At 35.7% G+C, this 20437-nt stretch overlaps 1 protein-coding gene across 7 annotated transcripts in view; it reads left to right on the top strand.

Annotated features, from left to right (window-relative positions):
- Positions 1-20437, top strand: part of LOC101889778 (uncharacterized) — a 322816-nt gene that overhangs the window by 280919 nt on the left and 21460 nt on the right. For all 7 annotated transcript variants that reach the window (XM_059119919.1, XM_059119920.1, XM_059119921.1 and 4 more), the window contains 4 exons: positions 14341-14652; positions 14745-14870; positions 17248-17480; positions 17545-17665. In XM_059119919.1, coding sequence (XP_058975902.1) covers positions 14341-14652; positions 14745-14870; positions 17248-17480; positions 17545-17665 — 792 coding nt within the window. The remainder of the gene's footprint in view (positions 1-14340; positions 14653-14744; positions 14871-17247; positions 17481-17544; positions 17666-20437) is intronic.

Genomic DNA, 20437 nt, shown 5'->3' with positions numbered 1-20437 from the left:
AACGATGATGATGACATGACTTCCTTTTGCCAGACAACAAAATGACATACAGGAAATTATAGTAATTTCAAAACTGCCACTTATGGCCGACCATAAAAGGTTAAACTTCAAATTGAAACTTGATTTTTGAACTTCTTGAATAAAAAAAAATGAATGACTGTTGTTGTAGTTGTTGCCAATATCTGTGCACTTTTGCACAAAATGATTATGGCCAGTCCACGTTGTGGCCATAATGGCCTCTACAACTACTCAATGGACATGTTGTGTACACACGTACTTCATACATGATTAACCTTTTTTAGTACGGTGGCTACATTGTACATGCGGAATAGCCTAACTAACTCACAAGAGCGACCACCAGCAGGGAATTAAAACGTCATTCTGAATGGCCGAACAAAATATGGTTTGGCAACAATTTTAAACTTGACCATAAAACTACCTGCAACGAGTGAGGTGGTGTACACTGGGAGAGATGAGATAAAAAATGTTACATATCAAGCAACAATATGCCTTAAATAAGTCTCTCCAAGAGGTCTTACTTGTGCCAAAAGACCTCAAAGGACGCTCTCTGGGTAAAAAAAACGTTCATAAGGTCTTCTCTGTGAAATAATCTCCACTGTTCTTCTGTGTATTGAAGGTCTCAACAGGTCTCCGAATAAAGTCCTCAGGCGTCCTTTCGGTATAGAAGACCCCAAAGTCTTCTACGTATAGGTGACCTCAAAACGTTTTCTCAAGAGATCTCCTTGGTATAGAAAATCACAAGTGGTCTTCTCGGGGTAGAGACTTCAAAGGGTCATCTCTGAGTTGGCTTTTTTGGGAAGAAGACTTTAAGGGGTCTTTTTTGGGTAGAAGACTTCAAGAGTTTTTCCTTGTAAAACAGAGGTCTTCTCTGTTAAGAAGACCTCAGGTGATCTTATCTTTACAGAATAAGATCTCAAGAGATCTTCTCGTCTGCTCTTTACAGAAGATCTCAAGTGGTATTCCCGGTACAGAAGAAGAGGTATTCTCTTTAGAGGTAATCTCAAGCAGTCTTCTCTTTACAAGAGACATTAAGAGGCTTTCTTTGTTAAGAAGACCTCAAATGGTCTTCTTTTTACAGAAGATCTCAAGAGATCTTCTGTGTTCAGAAGACCTCATGTGGTCTGTTCATTACAGAAGATCTCAAGTTGTATTTCCTGTACGAAGAAGTGGAATTATCTTTACAGAAGATCTCAAGAGGTCTTCTCTGTAGAGAATATATCAAGAGGTTTTCTCTGTTAAGAAGACCTCAAGTGGTCTTCTCTTTACAGAAGATCTCAAGAGATCTTCTCTGTTCAGAAGACCTCATGTCGTCTGTTCTTTACAGAAGATCTCAAGTTGTATTTCCTGTACATAAGAAGTGGTATTCTCTTTACAGAAGATCTCAAGAGGTTTTCTCTGTTAAGAAGACCTCAAGTGGTCTTCTCTTTACAGAAGATCTCAAGAGATCATCTCTGTTTCTATTTTTTCTGTTAAGAAGACCCCAAGTGGTCTTTTCTTTACAGAAGATCTCAAGAGATCTTCTCTGTTCAGAAGACCTCATGTTGTCTGTTCTTTACAGAAGATCTCAAGTGGTATTCCCTGTACAGAAGAAGTGGTATTCTCTTTACTCTGTTTCTGCTTTCTCTGTTAAGAGGACATCAAGTGGTCTTCTCTTTACAGAAGATCTCAGGAGGTTTTCTCTGTTTCTGTTTCTCTTCTCTATTTCGTCTGCTCTTTAGAGAAGATCTCAAGTGGTATTCCCTGTACAGAAGAAGTGGTCTTCTCTGTTTCTGTTTTCTTTTCTCTATTTCGTCTGCTCTTTAGAGAAGATCTCAAGTGGTATTCCCTGTACAGAAGAAGTGGTCTTCTCTGTTTCTGTTTTCTCTTCTCTATTTCGTCTGCTCTTTTCTGTTTTCTTTTCTCTATTTCGACTGCTCTTTAGAGAAGATCTCAAGTGGTATTCCCTGTACAGAAGAAGTGGTCTTCTCTGTTTCTGTTTTCTTTTCTCTATTTCGTCTGCTCTTTAGAGAATATCTCAAGTGGTATTCCCTGTACAGAAGAAGTGGTCTTCACTGTTTCTGTTTTCTCTTCTCTATTTCGTCTGCTCTTTAGAGAAGATCTCAAGTGGTATTCCCTGTACAGAAGAAGTGGTCTTCTCTGTTTCTGTTTTCTTTTCTCTATTTCGTCTGCTCTTTAGAGAAGATCTCAAGTGGTATTCCCTGTACAGAAGAAGTGGTCTTCTCTGTTTCTGTTTTCTCTTCTCTATTTCGTCTGCTCTTTAGAGAAGATCTCAAATGGTATTCCCTGTACAGAAGAAGTGGTCTTCTCTGTTTCTGTTTTCTTTCCTCTATTTCGTCTGCTCTTTTGAGAAGATCTCAAGTGGTATTCCCTGTACAGAAGAAGAGGTATTCTCTGTTTTTGTTTTCTCTTTTAAGATCTGGTCTTCTGGTCTTTTCTTTACAGAAGATCTAAAGAAATATTATCTGTTCAGAAGACCTCATGTCTTCTGCTCTTTACAGAAGATCTCAAGTGGCATTCCCTGTAAAGAAGTCCTCAAATTGTATTCTCTGTACGTCTTCTTTATATAACGAAGACACACATGAAGACTTTCCTGGGTGGAATATTACAAGGGATAGGGACAAAAGAAGGAGGTAAGCATAGAACCTCAACAGGTATTCTCTGTAAAGAAGTTCTCAAATATTCTTCTCTGCATGGAAGACCTTCTCTGTATGAAAGAACTCAAGAGACCTTTTTTTGTGGAATTCCATTATTAGACCATTTTATGTGCAGAATACCCCAAAGGGGCCTTCTATATGTGGAAAGTTCTTTATGCATAGAAAACCTCAAGAGGGTCTTGTTGGTATGTTAGAAATCTATGTGCTCTTCCAAGTACACGGATACATATAGAGGGCCTTCCTAGAATATATCTAGAGGACCGATTTCCAGGTATAAAAACTGCTGGGAGACATTCTATGTATACAGGTTCTCTAAAAGGACTTCTATGTCCAGAAGTCCTCTGGAAGATCTATTCTATGTCCAGAAGTCCTCTGGAAGATTTCTAGAAGAGCTATTATATACACCCCCCTGGGTTCAATGTCCCATTTCTTTCAGTGTAAACCTCACATAGTCTCAAATCTATAGATGTCCTTCTAGAATATATCTTGAAAGCCTTTTATGTATTGAAAAGTTCTAGGTGACCTTTCCTTATGTATCTGAAAACCTTTAGACCGACTTCTAGGTATATTATACTGGTAGGAGGCATTCTATGTATACAGAGCCTCTATAAGGCCTTCTATGTTCAGATGACCAGTGGAAGATTTCTAGGAAACTAATTATATCTGGAAGACGTCTAGGAAGCAGTCTTAGCACAGAAAATCCGTGGGCCTTCGTGGAATACCTTTAGAATTTCTCCCATAATATATAGAAGATTTTTTCTAGAAAAACAAGGTTACGAAATAGACCATGTCCCATTTCTTTCAGTGTAACCCTAACATAGTTTCAAATCCATTGTTACTTGATTCACATAAACAAATTGCCATGCCGACCATTAATCATTCGTCGATGGTTGATTCTAGGCCCCCATTGAATATTCATTCAGTCGAGGTTCTATTTTTTCTGTAAATAGAATTTGCATTCAATGGCCATCAATTATTCAGCAGATGATTTAGTCAAAGTACAAAACATGTACCTGGCTTGTTTTTGTTGTAAACCCAATTCAAAATAGGAAAGCTCTTATTTGCGGATTTTTTTCATTGGGCCATAAATAATGGAACTCATGAATTTGTCATAAATGGTCTGTTTCCTTTCGTAGGCAACCATCAAAAGAGAAAACAAATTGTTGGCCCGGTATTAGAAACGAGCATGACCGTTTGGTTTGACAATGTAATGACTGTTGTAAATTATTAATGAGAGCTTCTAGAAGCCTGCCCTGCCACTAGTCAAACTATATTTGACTTGATTGCATTTTTGTGCAATTTTTTTTTCTCATATTCATTACCAAGGTCATATGTAATGACCACCATTAGTGAATCGTTTTTTTTTTCTTGCTCTACTTTTCGTTGTCATTCAAATGCGGTGAAGGCTATGAGTGGTTGTCCTTTGGAGGATTTTTGAGAATTTAATTACATTTAATTATGTAATTTGGGGGATTTCAATTATATATTTTTTTTTTTAATTAAAAAGAGCAACGCTTAGATGTCCCATACATTGGGCGCCATATCGAAATTTATTCATTATACTGTATAGAAGTGAAATATCTTATTATTCAATACATTGTAAAGAATATACCCCACGTTGGGCACCATTTTTTAAATTATTAATTAACAAATAAGTTGGAAATTTCTAATTGTTGTGTTTATTGGTACCTAGCCCTAATACTTTGAAGCTCCTGCAGTAATGGGTGTATTGTAACGAATAGGCCCCACATTGGGTGCCATATACTCAATTCGAATATTAATGGGCAAAAATTTATGCTCGGTAACGACAATGTTCCCTGCTTTAATTTCAATTTCATTTCTATTATTTAAGTACCCCACATTGGGCGCCATGTAGTCAAAGTTATTTATATGGTCAGGTATTTCTTAAAGAATTGGGTTCATTATTAATAGACTCTTTTGAATAATCGAAAAATCTACTCGATTTGGGTAAAAAAGTACCTTGTTGATAATCAAGGCTCTTTTTGCAAGACATGTGTTGTAATTATAGTGCACCACGTTGGGCGCCAAAGTATCCCAGGTTATTTAGTAAGTTATGTAATTTTAATTGAATTGAAAACGGTTTTATGATCAATATCAACGATGTATCCTCAAACTCTATTAGAAGTTATAGATTTCTAATAGAAGTTGTATATTTCGAATAATAGAACAAGTATATCGTTACTTTTTATACCCTCCACCATACTATGGAGGGTATATTAATTTTGTCATTCCGTTTGTAACTCCTCGAAATATTCATGTCAGACCCAACAAAGTATATATATTCTTGATCAGCGTAAAATTCTAAGACGATTTAGCCATGTCCGTCTGTCTGTCTGTGTGTCTGTCTGTCTGTCTGTCCGTCTGTCTGTCTGTCTGTCTGTCTGTCTGTCTGTTGTAATCACGCTATCTTTCGAACAAATTGAGATAGAAGGCTAAAATTTTGCACACATGTATTTTTTCCCAGTAGGCAGGTTAAGTTCGTAAATGGGCCATGTAGGTCCAATTTATCATATAGCCCCCATATAACGGTACCTCCCGATATTCGGTATTTTGATGATTTTAGCGACATTATTCACCGGAATTATTTCAAATTTGGCATTTGAAGTTTGTAATGGATGCTACAGCCTAAGACATTAAATTATCTGTGCAGGTCCACGTCTTCCTGTAGCCCCCATATAACGGTACCCCCCCATATTCGGATTTTTGATGATTTTAGCGACATTGTTTACCGGAATCGTTTCAAATTTGGTGTTTGAAGTTCGTAATGGATACTACATCCTAAATCAAAAAATGAGCCATGTAGGTCCACGTCTTCATATAGCCCCCCGATATTCGGTACCCCCCGATATTCGGTATTTTGATGATTTTAGCGACATTGTTTACCGGAATCGTTTCAAATTTGGTATTTGAAGTTCGTAATGGATACTTCATCAAAAGTCAAAGAATGAGCCATGTAGGTCCACGTCTTCGTATAGCCCCCATATAACGGTACCCCCCGATATTCGGTATTTTAATGATTTTAGCGACGTTATTTACAGGGATTGTTTCAAATTTCGTATGTGAAGTTCGTAATGGATACTTCAGTCCATGCCAGAAAATTGTCTGTGCAGGTCCACGTCTTCGTATAGCCCCCATATAACGGTCCCCCCATATTCGGTATTTTGACGATTTTAGCTACATTATAAACAGATTTTTCTTCAAGTTTCGCATTTAAATATTGTAATAATTTATGACAAAAGTTGCCTATGCAGGCCCACGTCGTCGTATAAGCATTCGGTATTTTTAAGATTTCAACAGTATTTTTAACGTGTTTTATTTTTTGGAAATTGCCAAATTTGTACCAAATGGTGGAGGGTATTAAAAGTTCGGCCCGGCCGAACTTACAGCTTTTTTACTTGTTAAATTTCCTTTCCAATCCACGTTGGGCGCCATAATATCGAACAGTATACTTGAGTCAAGTTACGTGTATCGATATCTACCCTGAATTCTGCAAAGAATCAAGCTTGTTTATTAATAAATATATGTTAATGAATATGGCCACGTTGGGCGCCATCAATTTTAGGCTATATATCCTTCTACTTATACACTACACCACAAGGTGGTCAGGGTATTATGTATTTGTGCATTTGTTTGTAACCGGCAAAAGGAAACGAGATAGACCCATAGTTTCTTTTGATGATCTGCATAGAATCACTTTCTGAGTCGATTTATGCATGTCCATCCGTCCGCCTGTCCGTCTGTCCATGTATTTTTGTAAACAAAGTAAAGTTCGCATTTATTGCCCTATCCAGATGAAATTTTGCACAAATCATTTGTTTGGCCCAAGGACGAACCCTATTGAAATTGGAGGTAATCGGCCAAAATTTAGATATAGCTCCCATATATATCTTCGTCCGATTTGCATTTTATTGTGCACCAAACGTGTAATATCAGTCCGAATAGTATAAAATTTTGCACTTACAACCAAATTAGGCCTGAAAATAAGTACGCCAAATTTGATCGATATCGGTTCAGATATAGCTATAGCTCCCATATATATTGTTCATCCGACTTGTTATTGTTGTCCTCCGCAGCCGCAGCACTCTGTTTTTTTTTTCAGAAATACATTTGCTAAATTTTACCGAGATCGGTTCACATATATAACTTCGTCCGATTTACCTTGGATTGTGCAGCAAACGTCTAATATTTCCCCAAATTGGATGAATTTTGGCACTTACGACCGAATTGAGTCTAGAAGCTAGTATGTCAAATTTGGTGAAGATCGTTTCAGACATAGCTATAGCTTCCATATAAACTGTTCATCCGATTTGTCATATTTGTTACCCACAGCCGTAATATGCACTCCGTAACAACGATATTCAGGGAAATAAATCAAATACAGCTCAGAAATATCTTTGCCAAATTTTATCGAGATCGGTTCCGATTTGGATAAAGCTCCCATATATATTTTTATCCGATATCAAATTAATTGTGCACAATAATGTGGCAATACAAGTCCGAATTTAAAGGATACAAATGCCTTGGCATATTTAGTTTTTTGAACTTTGAAAAGTCGGCCCCGCCCGACTTTAAGACTTTCTTTACTGGTTTTATCAGAATTAATTGCTTGTCGTCATTCTTCTCTGTATAGAAAGCCTTAAGAGGTATTCCCTGTATAAAATACCTCAAAAGTCTTCATTGTATAAAGGACCTCAAGAGGTCTTCTTTCTACAGAGGACTTCAAGTGGTCGTCTCTTTACAGAAGACCTCAAATGGTCTAATCTGTAAATAAGACCTTAAGTGGTATTCTCTGTACAGAAGACTTCAAGTGGTTTTCTTTGTAAAGAAGGCCTCAAGTGGTCTTTTCTTAAAAGAAGACGTCACACTTTCTTCTTTACAGTAGATCTCAAGAGGTCTTCTCGGTAAAAAAAAGATCTCTTTGGAAAGAAAATGGCAATTGGACTGCTTTGTAAAAAAGGCCACATTAATGTTTTTCTGGGTGGAGTATTTCAAGAGATTTCCGCCTTATAGAAGACCCCTGGATGTAAGCATAGAACCTTAACATATATGCTCAGTATGGAAGACCTTTAGGGGTTTCCTCTGTACGGAAGAATTCACTCACAACTTTGGGACTTATGCTGTATAGAATCAAACTCTCTCATTTAGAAAAAGGTATTGTAATTACAGTACCCTACGTTGGGCGCCATATCTCTGAAGAAGTTTATTGAGTAATGTGTTTAAAATATAATTGGGGACAATTTTAATCGTTTTGTCACCATTAAAGTATCCCAAAGTACAGTGACCACTAAAAACAGATTCTTTTTTAAGTTCGAGTTGGGCACCACTGGCACAAAATTATCTGTCCAGGTCCACGTCTTCGTATAGCCCCCATAAGACGGTACTCCTCACTCCAATACTCCTCATGATTTTTGCGACATTATTTTACGTATTTGTAACAAATTTTGAAGTTCGTAATGGGCACTGCAGCCTATGACAAAAAAAAATCGTATACAGGTCCACGTCTTCGTCCACGTCCCCGGTTTTCATTTTAGTAGTAGTTCTCGGAATTTTTTTTTTAATTTTTCAAGTTCCTTCGAAATGGTGGAGGGTATTAAAAGTTCGGCCCGGCCGAACTTAGCTGCTTTTTTACTTGTTTTGCCATCATTTCGGTTCCTCACGTTGGGCGCCATATGTTTAACATTATTAATTGTATCAGAAATGTCTTATTAAATTGGGAACAACTCTAGGGTCATCGTCAAAATTTCCTTTTAAATTCATTGCCACTTAATACCCTCAACCCCTCGTTAATACCTCAACCCCTCGTGGGGCGCCATAATGCTGGTGTTCCTTTTTTTTTTTTTTTTGTTTTTTGAAGTTTTGATATTTTTGTACTGCTTTCATATTAAAATAGATTCGAGCTGTCTAAACTTTCTTCAAAGTTTAATCGAGACTAGAAAGTTACAGCCGATTAATTCAGCATATACGGAAAAGAGGTCGAAGTCTTTGGCTGTAATTAAGACCCCATCCTTACTTTATTTCTTTAATTTTTTTGTTCATTTTATTCCTTTTAATAAAATAAAGAAACTCAAAAATGTATCTTGGGCGCCACCTCGACAACTCCACATTCCACTCCACATTCCATTTTATTCAAAATGTTAATTATTTAAAAATTCTCAATTTAAATGGATATCCATAATTCCATGAATATAAAAGATAAAATTCAGCTAACAACTCACTCTCTCCCCGCCTCGAATCTCTTGAGTTTCTTGAGTTTGCTTAGTTTATTTTTTTTTAATTAGCTTCATTAAATCATCTCATTCGTATGCAATAATTGCTCGTCGATGTGCTATTGTACACCACATGAAAGCATCTCCTCTTATCTTCCCTATGCTTCATGACAATTTCTTTGGAATTCTCATATGTTTTATCCTGACATTTGAATAATATCATAAATAACACATACCGTTGAGATGGCACTACGTACGTATGGATTTATGTCTGTATTTATGTAGCATCAAAAATACATACCACAAGTCTTGAAAATGTCATTGCAGCATAAATTCATGGAAATGTGCGCCAGCCAATGTGTGCACAAATGTTTGATAAAAGCAGCAGCAGCAGCACATTGTGTTTGTAAACGAGGTAGGTATTCGAAATTTTCTGAAAAAAGTTTAAATATTGTGGTAAGCAGTAAGCAATATTGTCTGGCTACTTGGAATAGGTTGAATGATATCAACATTTCCAAATCTTTTGTTTATAGGAAAAGTTTCTAGAAGAATCTCCCATATAAAAATCCCCTGGAGGTACTCCAAAAAATCTGTTATATGCTCTCAAAAATTCAAAAAAGACCTGGGAAATGTTTTCCATCCCAATGGATTTAAAAAAGTCTTGTGTGCATAATGGCGCCCAACGTGGAGATAGTAAAATGCAGTTAATTTAAAGCCTCCCGCTTCAATTACACTTATTTAAAGCCTAATAATTGTGGGCCCTAACTTTTATTCAAAGCCAAATAATAAATAAAATAACTCTATAAGCCAAATACTCTATTGATTTGTTAGGAGATTTAGATTTCATTTTTAAAATTGGCACCCAACGTGGCGTACGATTTCCATTGTATATATATTGTATGTATATTTTCCTAAAGTTTGGAGGTGTGCAACACATTTATAGAAAATAACTGGGAGACCAGACATTTATTCAAAGCCAAATATTCTATTGATTTGTTAGAAGATTTAGATTTTATTTCGAAAATGGCGCCCAACGAGGTGTACGATTTCAACTCTATGACATTTGAATATATTCTCCTAAAATTTGGAGCTATGAAACACCAGCATGAAAAATAGCTGGGAGAAAAAATAACCAGGGAACAATGAACAAATATTATCCATTAAAATGTTTTCATTTAAAGGGATCAACTTGGACTTATGCAGGGTGAGATGAAAAAACTGCAACTAACTTTAGACTGCTGTCATTTCTAAGCCACTCGTCCGACAGCTGTTAAAATTATTCCAGTGACAGCTATAATATGAACTGTCACTGGAATAATTATAACATCTGTCGGACGAGAGGCTTAAAAATGCCAGCAGTCTGAAGTTTTCACAAAATGAGATGATACTTTCTCCTTCTATAAGGTAAATTATTTTTCTTGAAATCTTGGGCCTTTTGTGGGGGATAATAATATTACGATGTAACAAGTTTGGACACTCGCTTGGAGAGTTATTTTGTGCGCCAACCTGCCGGACGGACACCCTTAAATATGGCCTATGGCCTGACCTTAAGAAAATATTATTAAAAATTCACGCCTGACCTTAAGAAAATATTTTTAAAAATCCACGCCTGACCTTAAGAAAATATTTTTAAAAATCCACGCCTGACCTTAAGAAAATATTTTTAAAAAATCCACGCCTATGGCCTGACCCAAGAAAATATTTTTAAAAAATCCACGCCTATGGCCTGACCTAAGAAAATATTTTTAAAAAATCCACGCCTATGGCCTGACCTAAGAAAATATTTTTAAAAATCCACGCCTGACCCTAAGAAAATATTTTTAAAAATCCACGCCTGACCTTAAGAAAAATTTTTAAAAAATCCACGTATATGGCCTGGCCTTAAGAAAATATTTTTAAAAAATCCACGCCTATGGCCTGACCTTAAGAAAATATTAAAAATCCACGCCCTATTGTTCACAAGCGTACAAAATCATTTAGGTGAGAATTTTCCAGAAAAAAAGTTATTCGTGCTGGAATTCAAGCGTGATAGTGTGATTTCTTTATATTTGGCTGGAAACCCACAAGTAGCTATCGTTAGAGCACTCCAGAATTTAAATATGAAAAAATCTTTTGTCGCTCGTTACCATGATACTGATAGCGTAGCCCGATGTCAAGGAAATGGACGGAAGAAAACAGCAACACCAGCAGAAATGGTTCGAAAAGTAAAGAAGCAACTTGATTGAAACCCGCGTCGCAATGGCCGAAAAATGCCTCGTGAGCTGAACATATCGCAATATTCCATTCGGCAATTTTGAGAAACGGGCTCGGGGTAAAGCCACTGAAATTCCATAAAGTGCTAGAACTTACACCGCAACAGAAAACAAATAGACTCAAAAGAGCTAAAGAGTTGCTTCGCTCGGCTGAAATTGGTCAACTGCCGAATTTGGTTTTCTCCGATGGGAAAACATTCTTGGTCCAGCAGTTTATAAAAAAAATATTCGTGTTTACTTGCCAAAGAGGTCAGCTGAAAATGTGCACCTTCGGTTGGCCACCATAATTCAAGCGCCTGCCATGGTGATGATGTGGGCCGCCATAACAGCCGATGGTCGCTCTCCGTTCGTATTAATCGACCGGGCATCCGAATATTACCGTGAAAATATTCTGAAGGGTGTATTAAAGTCTTGGGCACGCAAACATTTTGGCCGCAGACCTTGGACCTTACAACAGGACTCAGCACCATCGCACTTAGCACGCGCCACCCAAGAAAGATTACAAAATGAGATTCCTCGCTTCATTTCATCATCAGCGCAAAATGGCCACCAAAATCTCGGAATACCCAATCCGTTGGACTATTGTGTCAGGAGTATTTTGGGGAGGCAAGGTTGACACTAACAATACCAAAGTGTCGATCACCTCAAGCAAGCGCTTTGCCGAGAATAGGCCAAAATACCGCAGAGCAACATTCGGGGAGCGTGTGACGCTTTCATGGGCCGTTTGAAGGCCATAATTCGTGCCAAAGGTGACCAATTCGAACAAATCGAAACTTTTTCTAAATTTTGATGTTATTTCCTATAATTTTTGTTTTCATTCAATAAAAATTAAAAAAAAGGAAAAATTATGGCTTTTGACTTTGTTGCAGTATTTTATCTCACCCTGTATAGTATTTTTGTTTTCAAACAATCGAACTTGTTTGGTCTTTTTATCACTGTAAAAATATTCTCAAAAATCCAAGTTTTTTGTCTTTTGATCCTTGAAATTAGATTCACCCCTCATATGGAAAACTACATTTTTTCAAATACAAAGAAAAAAATATAAATAAAATTTATGATAGTTTCTACACAGAGTCCAGGTGATTTTTATACCCTACAACACTATGTGTTGGGGGTATTATAAGTTTGATTGGGCCAGAATTTATGTAACACCTCGAAATATTGGTTTCCCACATAGGAAAGTATATATGGATCTTCCTAGCTCGTCGAGCTGAGTCGATCTAGCTATGTATGTCCGTCCGTCCGTCTGTCCGTCTGTCCGTCTGTCCATGTTAATTTGTAATCACTCTACAGGTCGCAATTATGGCCCGATCTTCACGAAATTTAGAATGTAGGTGGGGCTTGGACCAGAATAGAACCCTATTTCTTTGGGAGATGATCGCCAAATGTTTAGGGGTTGAAATGGACCAAATACTGAAAAAATGTCGGATTTTGCAGTAGCTATACAGGTCGCAATTATAGACCTATCGACGCGGAATTTCGCATGTAGCTAGAGTTTAGGGCGGGGAAGAAGCCTACCAATTTGGGTGGTCATCGGATAATATTTAGCGGGTAAAATAGACCATAACTTTTGTGTTGAAAAAATTCAAAATTTTTCATTAAATCGTGAATATTTTAAATCCCTGCGAAATCACAAAGCCATCACAAGGTTACTTCTGACCTTTACATTGATGTTAACATCCAACAAATCGGATATATAGCAAAATATGTGCGATATATATGTTTATCAAAGAAGATATGCTTGAAAGATCTCTTGTATGTCGAGAACGGCTGAACTGATTTCGACAGTTCTCATTAATTCAGAATGGCCTCTTGACAGGAAAGAAAAAACTTCTTAAAACTCGCATAAAATATCTCTCTAAAGATGAAAATATTGATTTTGTAAAATTTTCTCATATTTTTTTCAATTTTGTTATATTTTTGGCATATTTTCATTTTGAATTAAACATTTGGTAATATTTCTACAGCTAACAAAACTAAGTAGTTAGGATATCAGGATATCATATACAGATCGCATTTATGGCCCGATCCTTACGAAATTTTGCATGGGGATAAGATGAGGGTCAGAATAGAAGCCTACACTTTTTGGAGATGATCGCCATATATTTTGGGGTTGAAATGGACCAAAAAACGACAAAATTGTCAGCAGGACGTAATTATCGCCCGATCCTCATGCACTTTTGAATGGGGGTTACTGGACATTGCAAAAGCATAGCAGTTTTGGATGGCCATCCAAAAAAATTCAATGTGTGAAATAGTTTGCCAACTTTTGTAGACAAAATACGAAAATGTCCATTCCAGTGACTTTTTGGAGAATTCACAAATACAGGAAAGACGTACTTCTGACTATTGCATTAGAAAATTAGAGTATGTCGCCTATATAAACTGTATCGTTTATTATCGTGTTGTAGGGTATTCAACGGTCGGCCCCGCTCGACTGTAGCCTTTGCTTACTTGTTCTTCTTTGTGCTGGTGTTCCCACAAATTTTGACTTCTGGAAGTTTGTGTTATGTGCAAACGTCATGTTTCTGCCAGATGAGTTATGAATTTACGCAGATGGTTGTGGGTGGCTACAGGAGCTGTGGAATACCATTTTGAATAACAAAAAATTGGGGAGAATGGATGTACGTACAACCACATACCAGAACATTGAATGGTGATCTTGATGAACCATAAAATATAATTTGAATGCAGAACTGGGCTATTAATCATTTTGAGATAGAGGTCTGGAAAGAAAGGGGTTGTTTATCATTCCAAAAGTAAACAAATAGACTTTTTTGTGTTATTTTTAAAACGAATTCATGTTTTTTTTTTTTTTTTTTTTGCTTTGTGAATGGAGGACCCTGAGTAGGAGGGGAAATTAGACAGCCAGCCGGCTTGTAGGCAGACTCTTGGGCAGACAAACTTTATGTATAATTAGATACATTTTTCTACAATTATACAAACAATTAAAAGGCAAAACTGAAATGTTTCATTTTTTTTTTAAATTACCACTTCAACATTTCCAAATGCCAGCGTGCCGCCAAAGAGGAAACATTAATCATTTTCTCAAAAATGAAAAAAAAAATACAAAAATTTATGCAGGAGGGTTGAAAGCCATCATTAAACATGTTTTTGAGTATTTCGTATTTTATTACTGCCGCCAACATTTTAACAAATGTCTTTATTTTTCTGTTTGATTTTTAGATTCCTTTAATCGAACCCAAAGATGAACCCACATTAATTGAAGGTCATCACCATCATCACGCCAACGCCGCCAGCTCACATCATAATCATCATCAACACAAATCTATGTCATCATCATCGTCGTCGTCGTCATCGTCACATCATCACCATCAACACCAGGACCCCTATGCTGTGGAATTGTCACACTGTCGTTATGGCGATAATGAGCTGGTCTTGTCGCTCGTGCTGCAGAATTATAATTGGCATGACCTGAACGAGAGCCGCCGCTCTAAAGTTTTGGACAAACTATCCAAATTCTTTGCCATACCAAAGGTACGTTGAAATCCCGAACAACAACAACAACAACCCATATCCTCAAACACAAATAAAATAATACCCTCACTCTTTTTTTTTTTGGCTTCCAGGAATTTATCACAATGGAAAGTGTCACCAAACATGATCTATTCGAAATGCAAAAGGAATCTGTGAAGAAGGGAAACAATAAGTGCCATACTAATAATAATCGCAAACTGGGACGTGTTGATTTTATCGTAAGTATATACCAACATTGGCACAATGGACCGTCGTCACACTCACTCACACAAAGACACACCTATACTTAGACATTTGTGTTTTTGTTGAATTTACATTGAAAGGTTCATGAGGAGTGTTGTTTTTTTTTTTTTTTTTGTTCTCCCTTTTTGCCATTCATCTGTCGTGCAGTAAAAGGACTTGAGAATCGTCCAATATGATGGAGAGTCATTGTATTGGTTGGTACTAGAGGAAAGAGGAAACTCTTTAAACAGGAAGTTATTAATCAAATAAAATTTTACAGTCACTTCTATTACCCAAACAATAGTAGAACGGATGAAAAAAGGAGGGGAACAGGATGTACTTGGCAAAAAATCATTTCTTGTTCCTAACTGCTTGTAGAATTTCAAAATGAAATTAACATGGTTGAAGTTCAAGGTTAATCCTGTTTCAAAACTAAAAAGTTCAAAGGTCTGAATGTTCAAAACAAAAATCCCAAAAAATCTAAAATACTTTTTTTTTTTTTTTTTCTTAAAAAATAATCCTCTAAAGCCTTAAATTCTAAATAAAAAACGAGATGTCTGCAGATACTTTAAAAATATAATTACAAACAAGTTAAAAAGTATTAGTCGGTTTTGCTGACAGATGTATGCCCTCAGACAATTATATTTTGACTTAAGTTACGATTTTTCAAAAAATTTTCCCTCTATGGAATAGGTTCCAAAGAAATGGCTCAATATTTTCCATTTCTTATCGGACATACATAAATATGATAAACAGGGTGAGATAAAAAAACTGCAACAAAGTCAAACGCCATAATTTTTACATTTTCTTAAATTTTATTGAATGAAAGCAAAAATTTCGGAAATAGTATCAAATTTTAGAATATGTTTCGATTTGATCGAATTGATCACCTTTGACACGAATTGTGGTCTTCAAACGTCACACGCTACCCAAATATTGCTCTGCGGTATTTTGGCCCATTCCCGTCAAAGCGCTTACTTGAGGTGATCGACACTTTGATATTTTTAGTGTCAACCTTGCTTTCCAAAATACTGCAGATACTCCAATAGTCCAACGGATTGGTATCCGGAGATTTTGGTGGCCATTGTGCGCTGGAAATGAAGCGAGGAACCTCATTTTGTAACCATTCTTGGGTGGTGCGTACTGAGTCCTGTTGGAATGTCCAAGGTCTGCGGCCAAAATGTTTGCCCATGACTTAAATACACTCTCCAGAATATTTTCGTGATAATATTCGGTATTTATTCTGATGCCACGGCCGAACGAAGAGCGACCATCGGCAGTTATGGCGGCCCACACCATCATCATGGCCGGCGCTTGAGTTCTGGTAGCTAACCGAAGGTGCACATTTTCAGCTGACCTTTTTGGCAAGTAAACACGATCATTTTGTTTGTTTACAAACTGCTGGACATCGAATGTTTTATCATCGGAAACGGAGAAAATCAAATTCGGCACATCACCACTTTCGACCATACGAAGCAACTCTTTAACTCTTTTGAGTCTATTTTCTTTCCGTTGCGGCGTAAGTTCTTGCACTTTTTGGAATTTTAATGGCTTTACCGCGAGCTCATTTTTCAATATTTGCCGAATGGAATATTGCGATATGTTCAGCTCACGATATGTTCAGCTTACCACTGCGACGCTGTTTTCTTCCGTCCACTTCCTTGACGTCGGGCTACGCTACCCGTATCACGGCAATGAGCGATGGCACGAGGCATAAGAGATTTGTTCACACTTAAATGCTGGAGTGCTCTAACGATAGGCACTTGTGGTTTTCCCGCCAAATATAAAGAAATCACACTCTCACGCTTGAATTCCATCGCGAATAACTTTTTTCTGGAAAATTCTTACCAAAATGCTTTTGTACGCTTGTAAACACTACAATGAGCTATCACTGGAATAATTTTAAGAGCTGTGCGACGAGTGGCTTAAAAATGACAGCAGTCTGAAGTCCCACCTGTATACTTTGTAGAGTCTATTATGAATATTTCGTGGAGTTACGAACGTAGTGACAAAACTAATAAACCCTCCATAGAATGTTGGAGGTATAAAAAATAATTTTAAAAATGTACAATTTTTTAGTCAAAAAGTTCCTTCAAATATTTTTTTAACAAAGAATCCATTTCGCTTCGAAAAATGTGTTCAAAATTCATGAAATTTTTGCTTTAGAAAAATCGTCCTTCTGTGGTCTTTTGATCCTTGTGAAAATATTCTTAAAAATCCAATTCGTTTGCTCGTTTAATACTTAAATCGAATTCTTCAAAGACCATGTTCACAGCCCTTGTGATTCTTAAAAATATTTTCAAAATCTATAACATATATGTTGCTATTTTATTGAAGTCCTTGCTATTAATAAAAATTCCTTGTACCTTCCAGATTGGCTGCCGTTCCACCTACTTTACCATAACCGAACCGATTGTCAAGCAAATTGAACAACAATTTAAAGAGGGAGCTCTCGATAATATTACCGGTGAGAAATTCGGTTGGTGGCTCATCTGGCGTAAACATTACAAAAATGCCACTCGGAAACGTCGTCAAGTCGAAGGTTCCGGTGACGCTGAGGATGATGATGAATATGAGGACTACGACTATGATGGAGATGATACAATGTAAGTGGAGATACTCTTGTTTTTTGTCACAATACTTATGAACACCGTTCCTCATATATTTCAGTGATGAAACTCAGCACAATGCTGTGGACAGCTCTTCCTCCACGACCACCACAAGTCAAAACAGCTATGCTGCCAACGATAACAACAACAACAATAAGGTGGAAGAAGATGAAGACGATGAGGTATGTAATAGTGAATTAAGTTTTCAATATCCATTCTTTCCAAACGAAATTGGTTGTTACAATTATGATTTATTTATTTTATTCCCTTTCAAATATTAAACATTACAATTTTTTTACAAAATTTAAAAAAATAATTATAAAAAAAAAAACAGAAAATTGATTCAAAAATCTAAATGTTATTGTTTTTCAAATAATGAAATATGTTTTCGTAATCTCTATATAACATAACATTTATTGAAATTTGATTGAATTGGTTTTGTATTCCTATATAAATACATACATATCTATTTGAATACCCTATATTAAGAATTTATATATATATATATATTAAAACAAATTGCACTTTTGTATATTTCATTTCTGTTATTAACATTTTTTGGTTAAACAAAAAATAAAAAAATATATATTAATCCTTGAAAAAATTGTCCTGCAGTTCACAAAAAGGGATTTCAATGTATTTAAATTTATGAAAATAGTTTTATACCCTTCACACAATATTAGATTTAAAAGACCCTTAAAATCAGTAGACCATATGTCTTCTAGATAGTATTTCGTTAATATGTTTTATATAAAAAAGAAGACGATTTGAAGGTCATCTATAAAATGGCCTTCAAATTTTTGAAAATATTCTACAGTGTTTCGATATAAGAATTGTTATGCATTCCGCTATATTAGATTTTATAAGGGACGTAAGAGACCCTCAAAACAGCAGACCATGTAATGTCCTCAATAGAAAGACTTTCTCTCCTTTTCTTTTTTTAAGAAGATGACCACTTGAAGATCTTCTATAAAAAAAAAATAATTTTTAACAAATTGAAGTCCTTTTAAATGACTTCTTTGGACAGATGGCCTTTTTAAACTCTTTAAAACAGCGAACCCCTCTGTACAGATGAAAGCATTTTTATGATCTTCTATAGACAGAAGACTTCAAAGGTCTTCTACAGACAGAAACTCATTCGAACATTTTCTGACGAAATAAAAAGTTTTAGAGGTCTTCTGCAGACAGAAAAAGTTTTGAAGGTCTCCTGTTAACAGAAGACTTTGTGAAGATTATGAACAGCAGATTTTGAAGCTATTCTATAGGCAAACATTGCTTTTGAGAGCAAAAATAAAGTATTTAATGGGCAGATCTTTTGAAGTTCTTTTTCAGACACAAAATATCATTTTGGAAGTGTTCTATAGACAGAAGACCTTTCGAAGCTCTTTTATTGACAGACTACATTTAGAAGACTTTCTCTGAAGGTCTGTTATATTCAGAATTATATTATGTAAAATATAATTCTTAAAATCCCACAAATAAAAGATGGGAAGTCCTAAATGACCTTTGAGAAATATTCCTTAATGAAGACAATCTAAAGTTCTTTCATAGACACCAGACTTTTTGGAGATATTCTATAGACCGACGAATTTCTGAGGTCTCCTGTTGAAAGAAAATCTCTGACAGACCAATGGGGCTTAAAAATATATACTCTAAAATTCCTTAAAAGTGCACAGTTAAAGGACAAAAAGTCCTTACAAACAATATTGAAACCACCCCACATTAATAGGACCGAAAGCCCATAATATCCTCTTTTAAAAGTCTAAAAGTTCCATAAAAAGGTCTAAAGTCCTTAAACGAAATTCTGAAAATCTTTTAAAAATTATTAAATATCCACTTTTTTGGAGAACCGTTTAAAATCCAATCCTTTGATTTTGATTTCTTAAACGGAGGACCTTCTAAAGTTATTTTAGAGACAGCAGGCCTTTGGAAGGTATTCTATATACAGAAGAATTTGTGGAGCTCTTCTCTATATAAATGATCTTTGGTAGATCTTTTTCAAACACAAGATATATTTTGAAACGTTTTGTGGACAGAAGTCTTTTGGAGATTTCCTATAGTGAAAATTCTATAATTACAAAACCGGAAACCCTTTAAAAAAATATTAAAAAATCCCACATTAATAGGACTTAAAGACCTTAACATCCACGTTTAAATGTCTAAGAGGTTTAAATTCCTGGAAAAACATTCCTTAAAAGTGCATTTAAAAATTCTGAAAATTTTTTGAACATTTTTAAAAATCCACTTCTTTTTCGGAAATTCGGAAAGAAAATCCTTTGAAAAACATTTCCTAAACGGAAGAGCTTCTATTATTTTATACAGAAGGATTTGTGAACGTCTTCTGTAGACAGAGGATCTTTGATAGACCTTTTTCAAACACAATAATTATTGGAACGTTTTGTGAACAGAAGTCCTTTTAGGGGTTTTCTGTAGAGAAAAAACCTTTTTAGATCTTTTTCGAGGACTTTTATAGACTTTATTCCACAATTAAACGACCTAAAATCCCTTTAAAAATAATTAAAACAAAAAACCCAAAACCAAAAGTCCTTAATATCCACGTCCCATAAAAATTATAAATGGTAACCGAGCATTAAAAGTCCTGAGAAAGGTATTCCATAAAAGGCCATTAAAAATACTCAAAGTGTTTTGATATTCTTTTAATCTACATTTTTCTTTGGAAGTCCTTTGAAAAATAATAAAACTCTACGTTTGATTTTCTGGAAGAACTTCTGAAGTTCTCTTTTTAAAAAATTCTAAAAACAATATACATTTTTCAAGAAAAGAAGAAGAAGACATTTTCAAGCTCTTCTTTAGGAAGAAGAACTTGTAAAGGTATTATTTTGAATTACTTTTGAAGATAGAGGACTTTTCAAAGACTTGCTTAAGACCGAGGGCCCTCTGAAGACAAAGGGGGACTTAAAAAGTATAATCTATAAGCAGATGTAATTTAAAAG

The sequence above is a fragment of the Musca domestica genome, unplaced genomic scaffold (assembly GCF_030504385.1).
Source record: "Musca domestica strain aabys unplaced genomic scaffold, Musca_domestica.polishedcontigs.V.1.1 16, whole genome shotgun sequence".
NCBI lineage: Eukaryota > Metazoa > Arthropoda > Insecta > Diptera > Muscidae > Musca > Musca domestica.
Note: the sequence above shows the minus strand (reverse complement) of the source record. Positions and strands in the feature narration are given on the sequence as shown.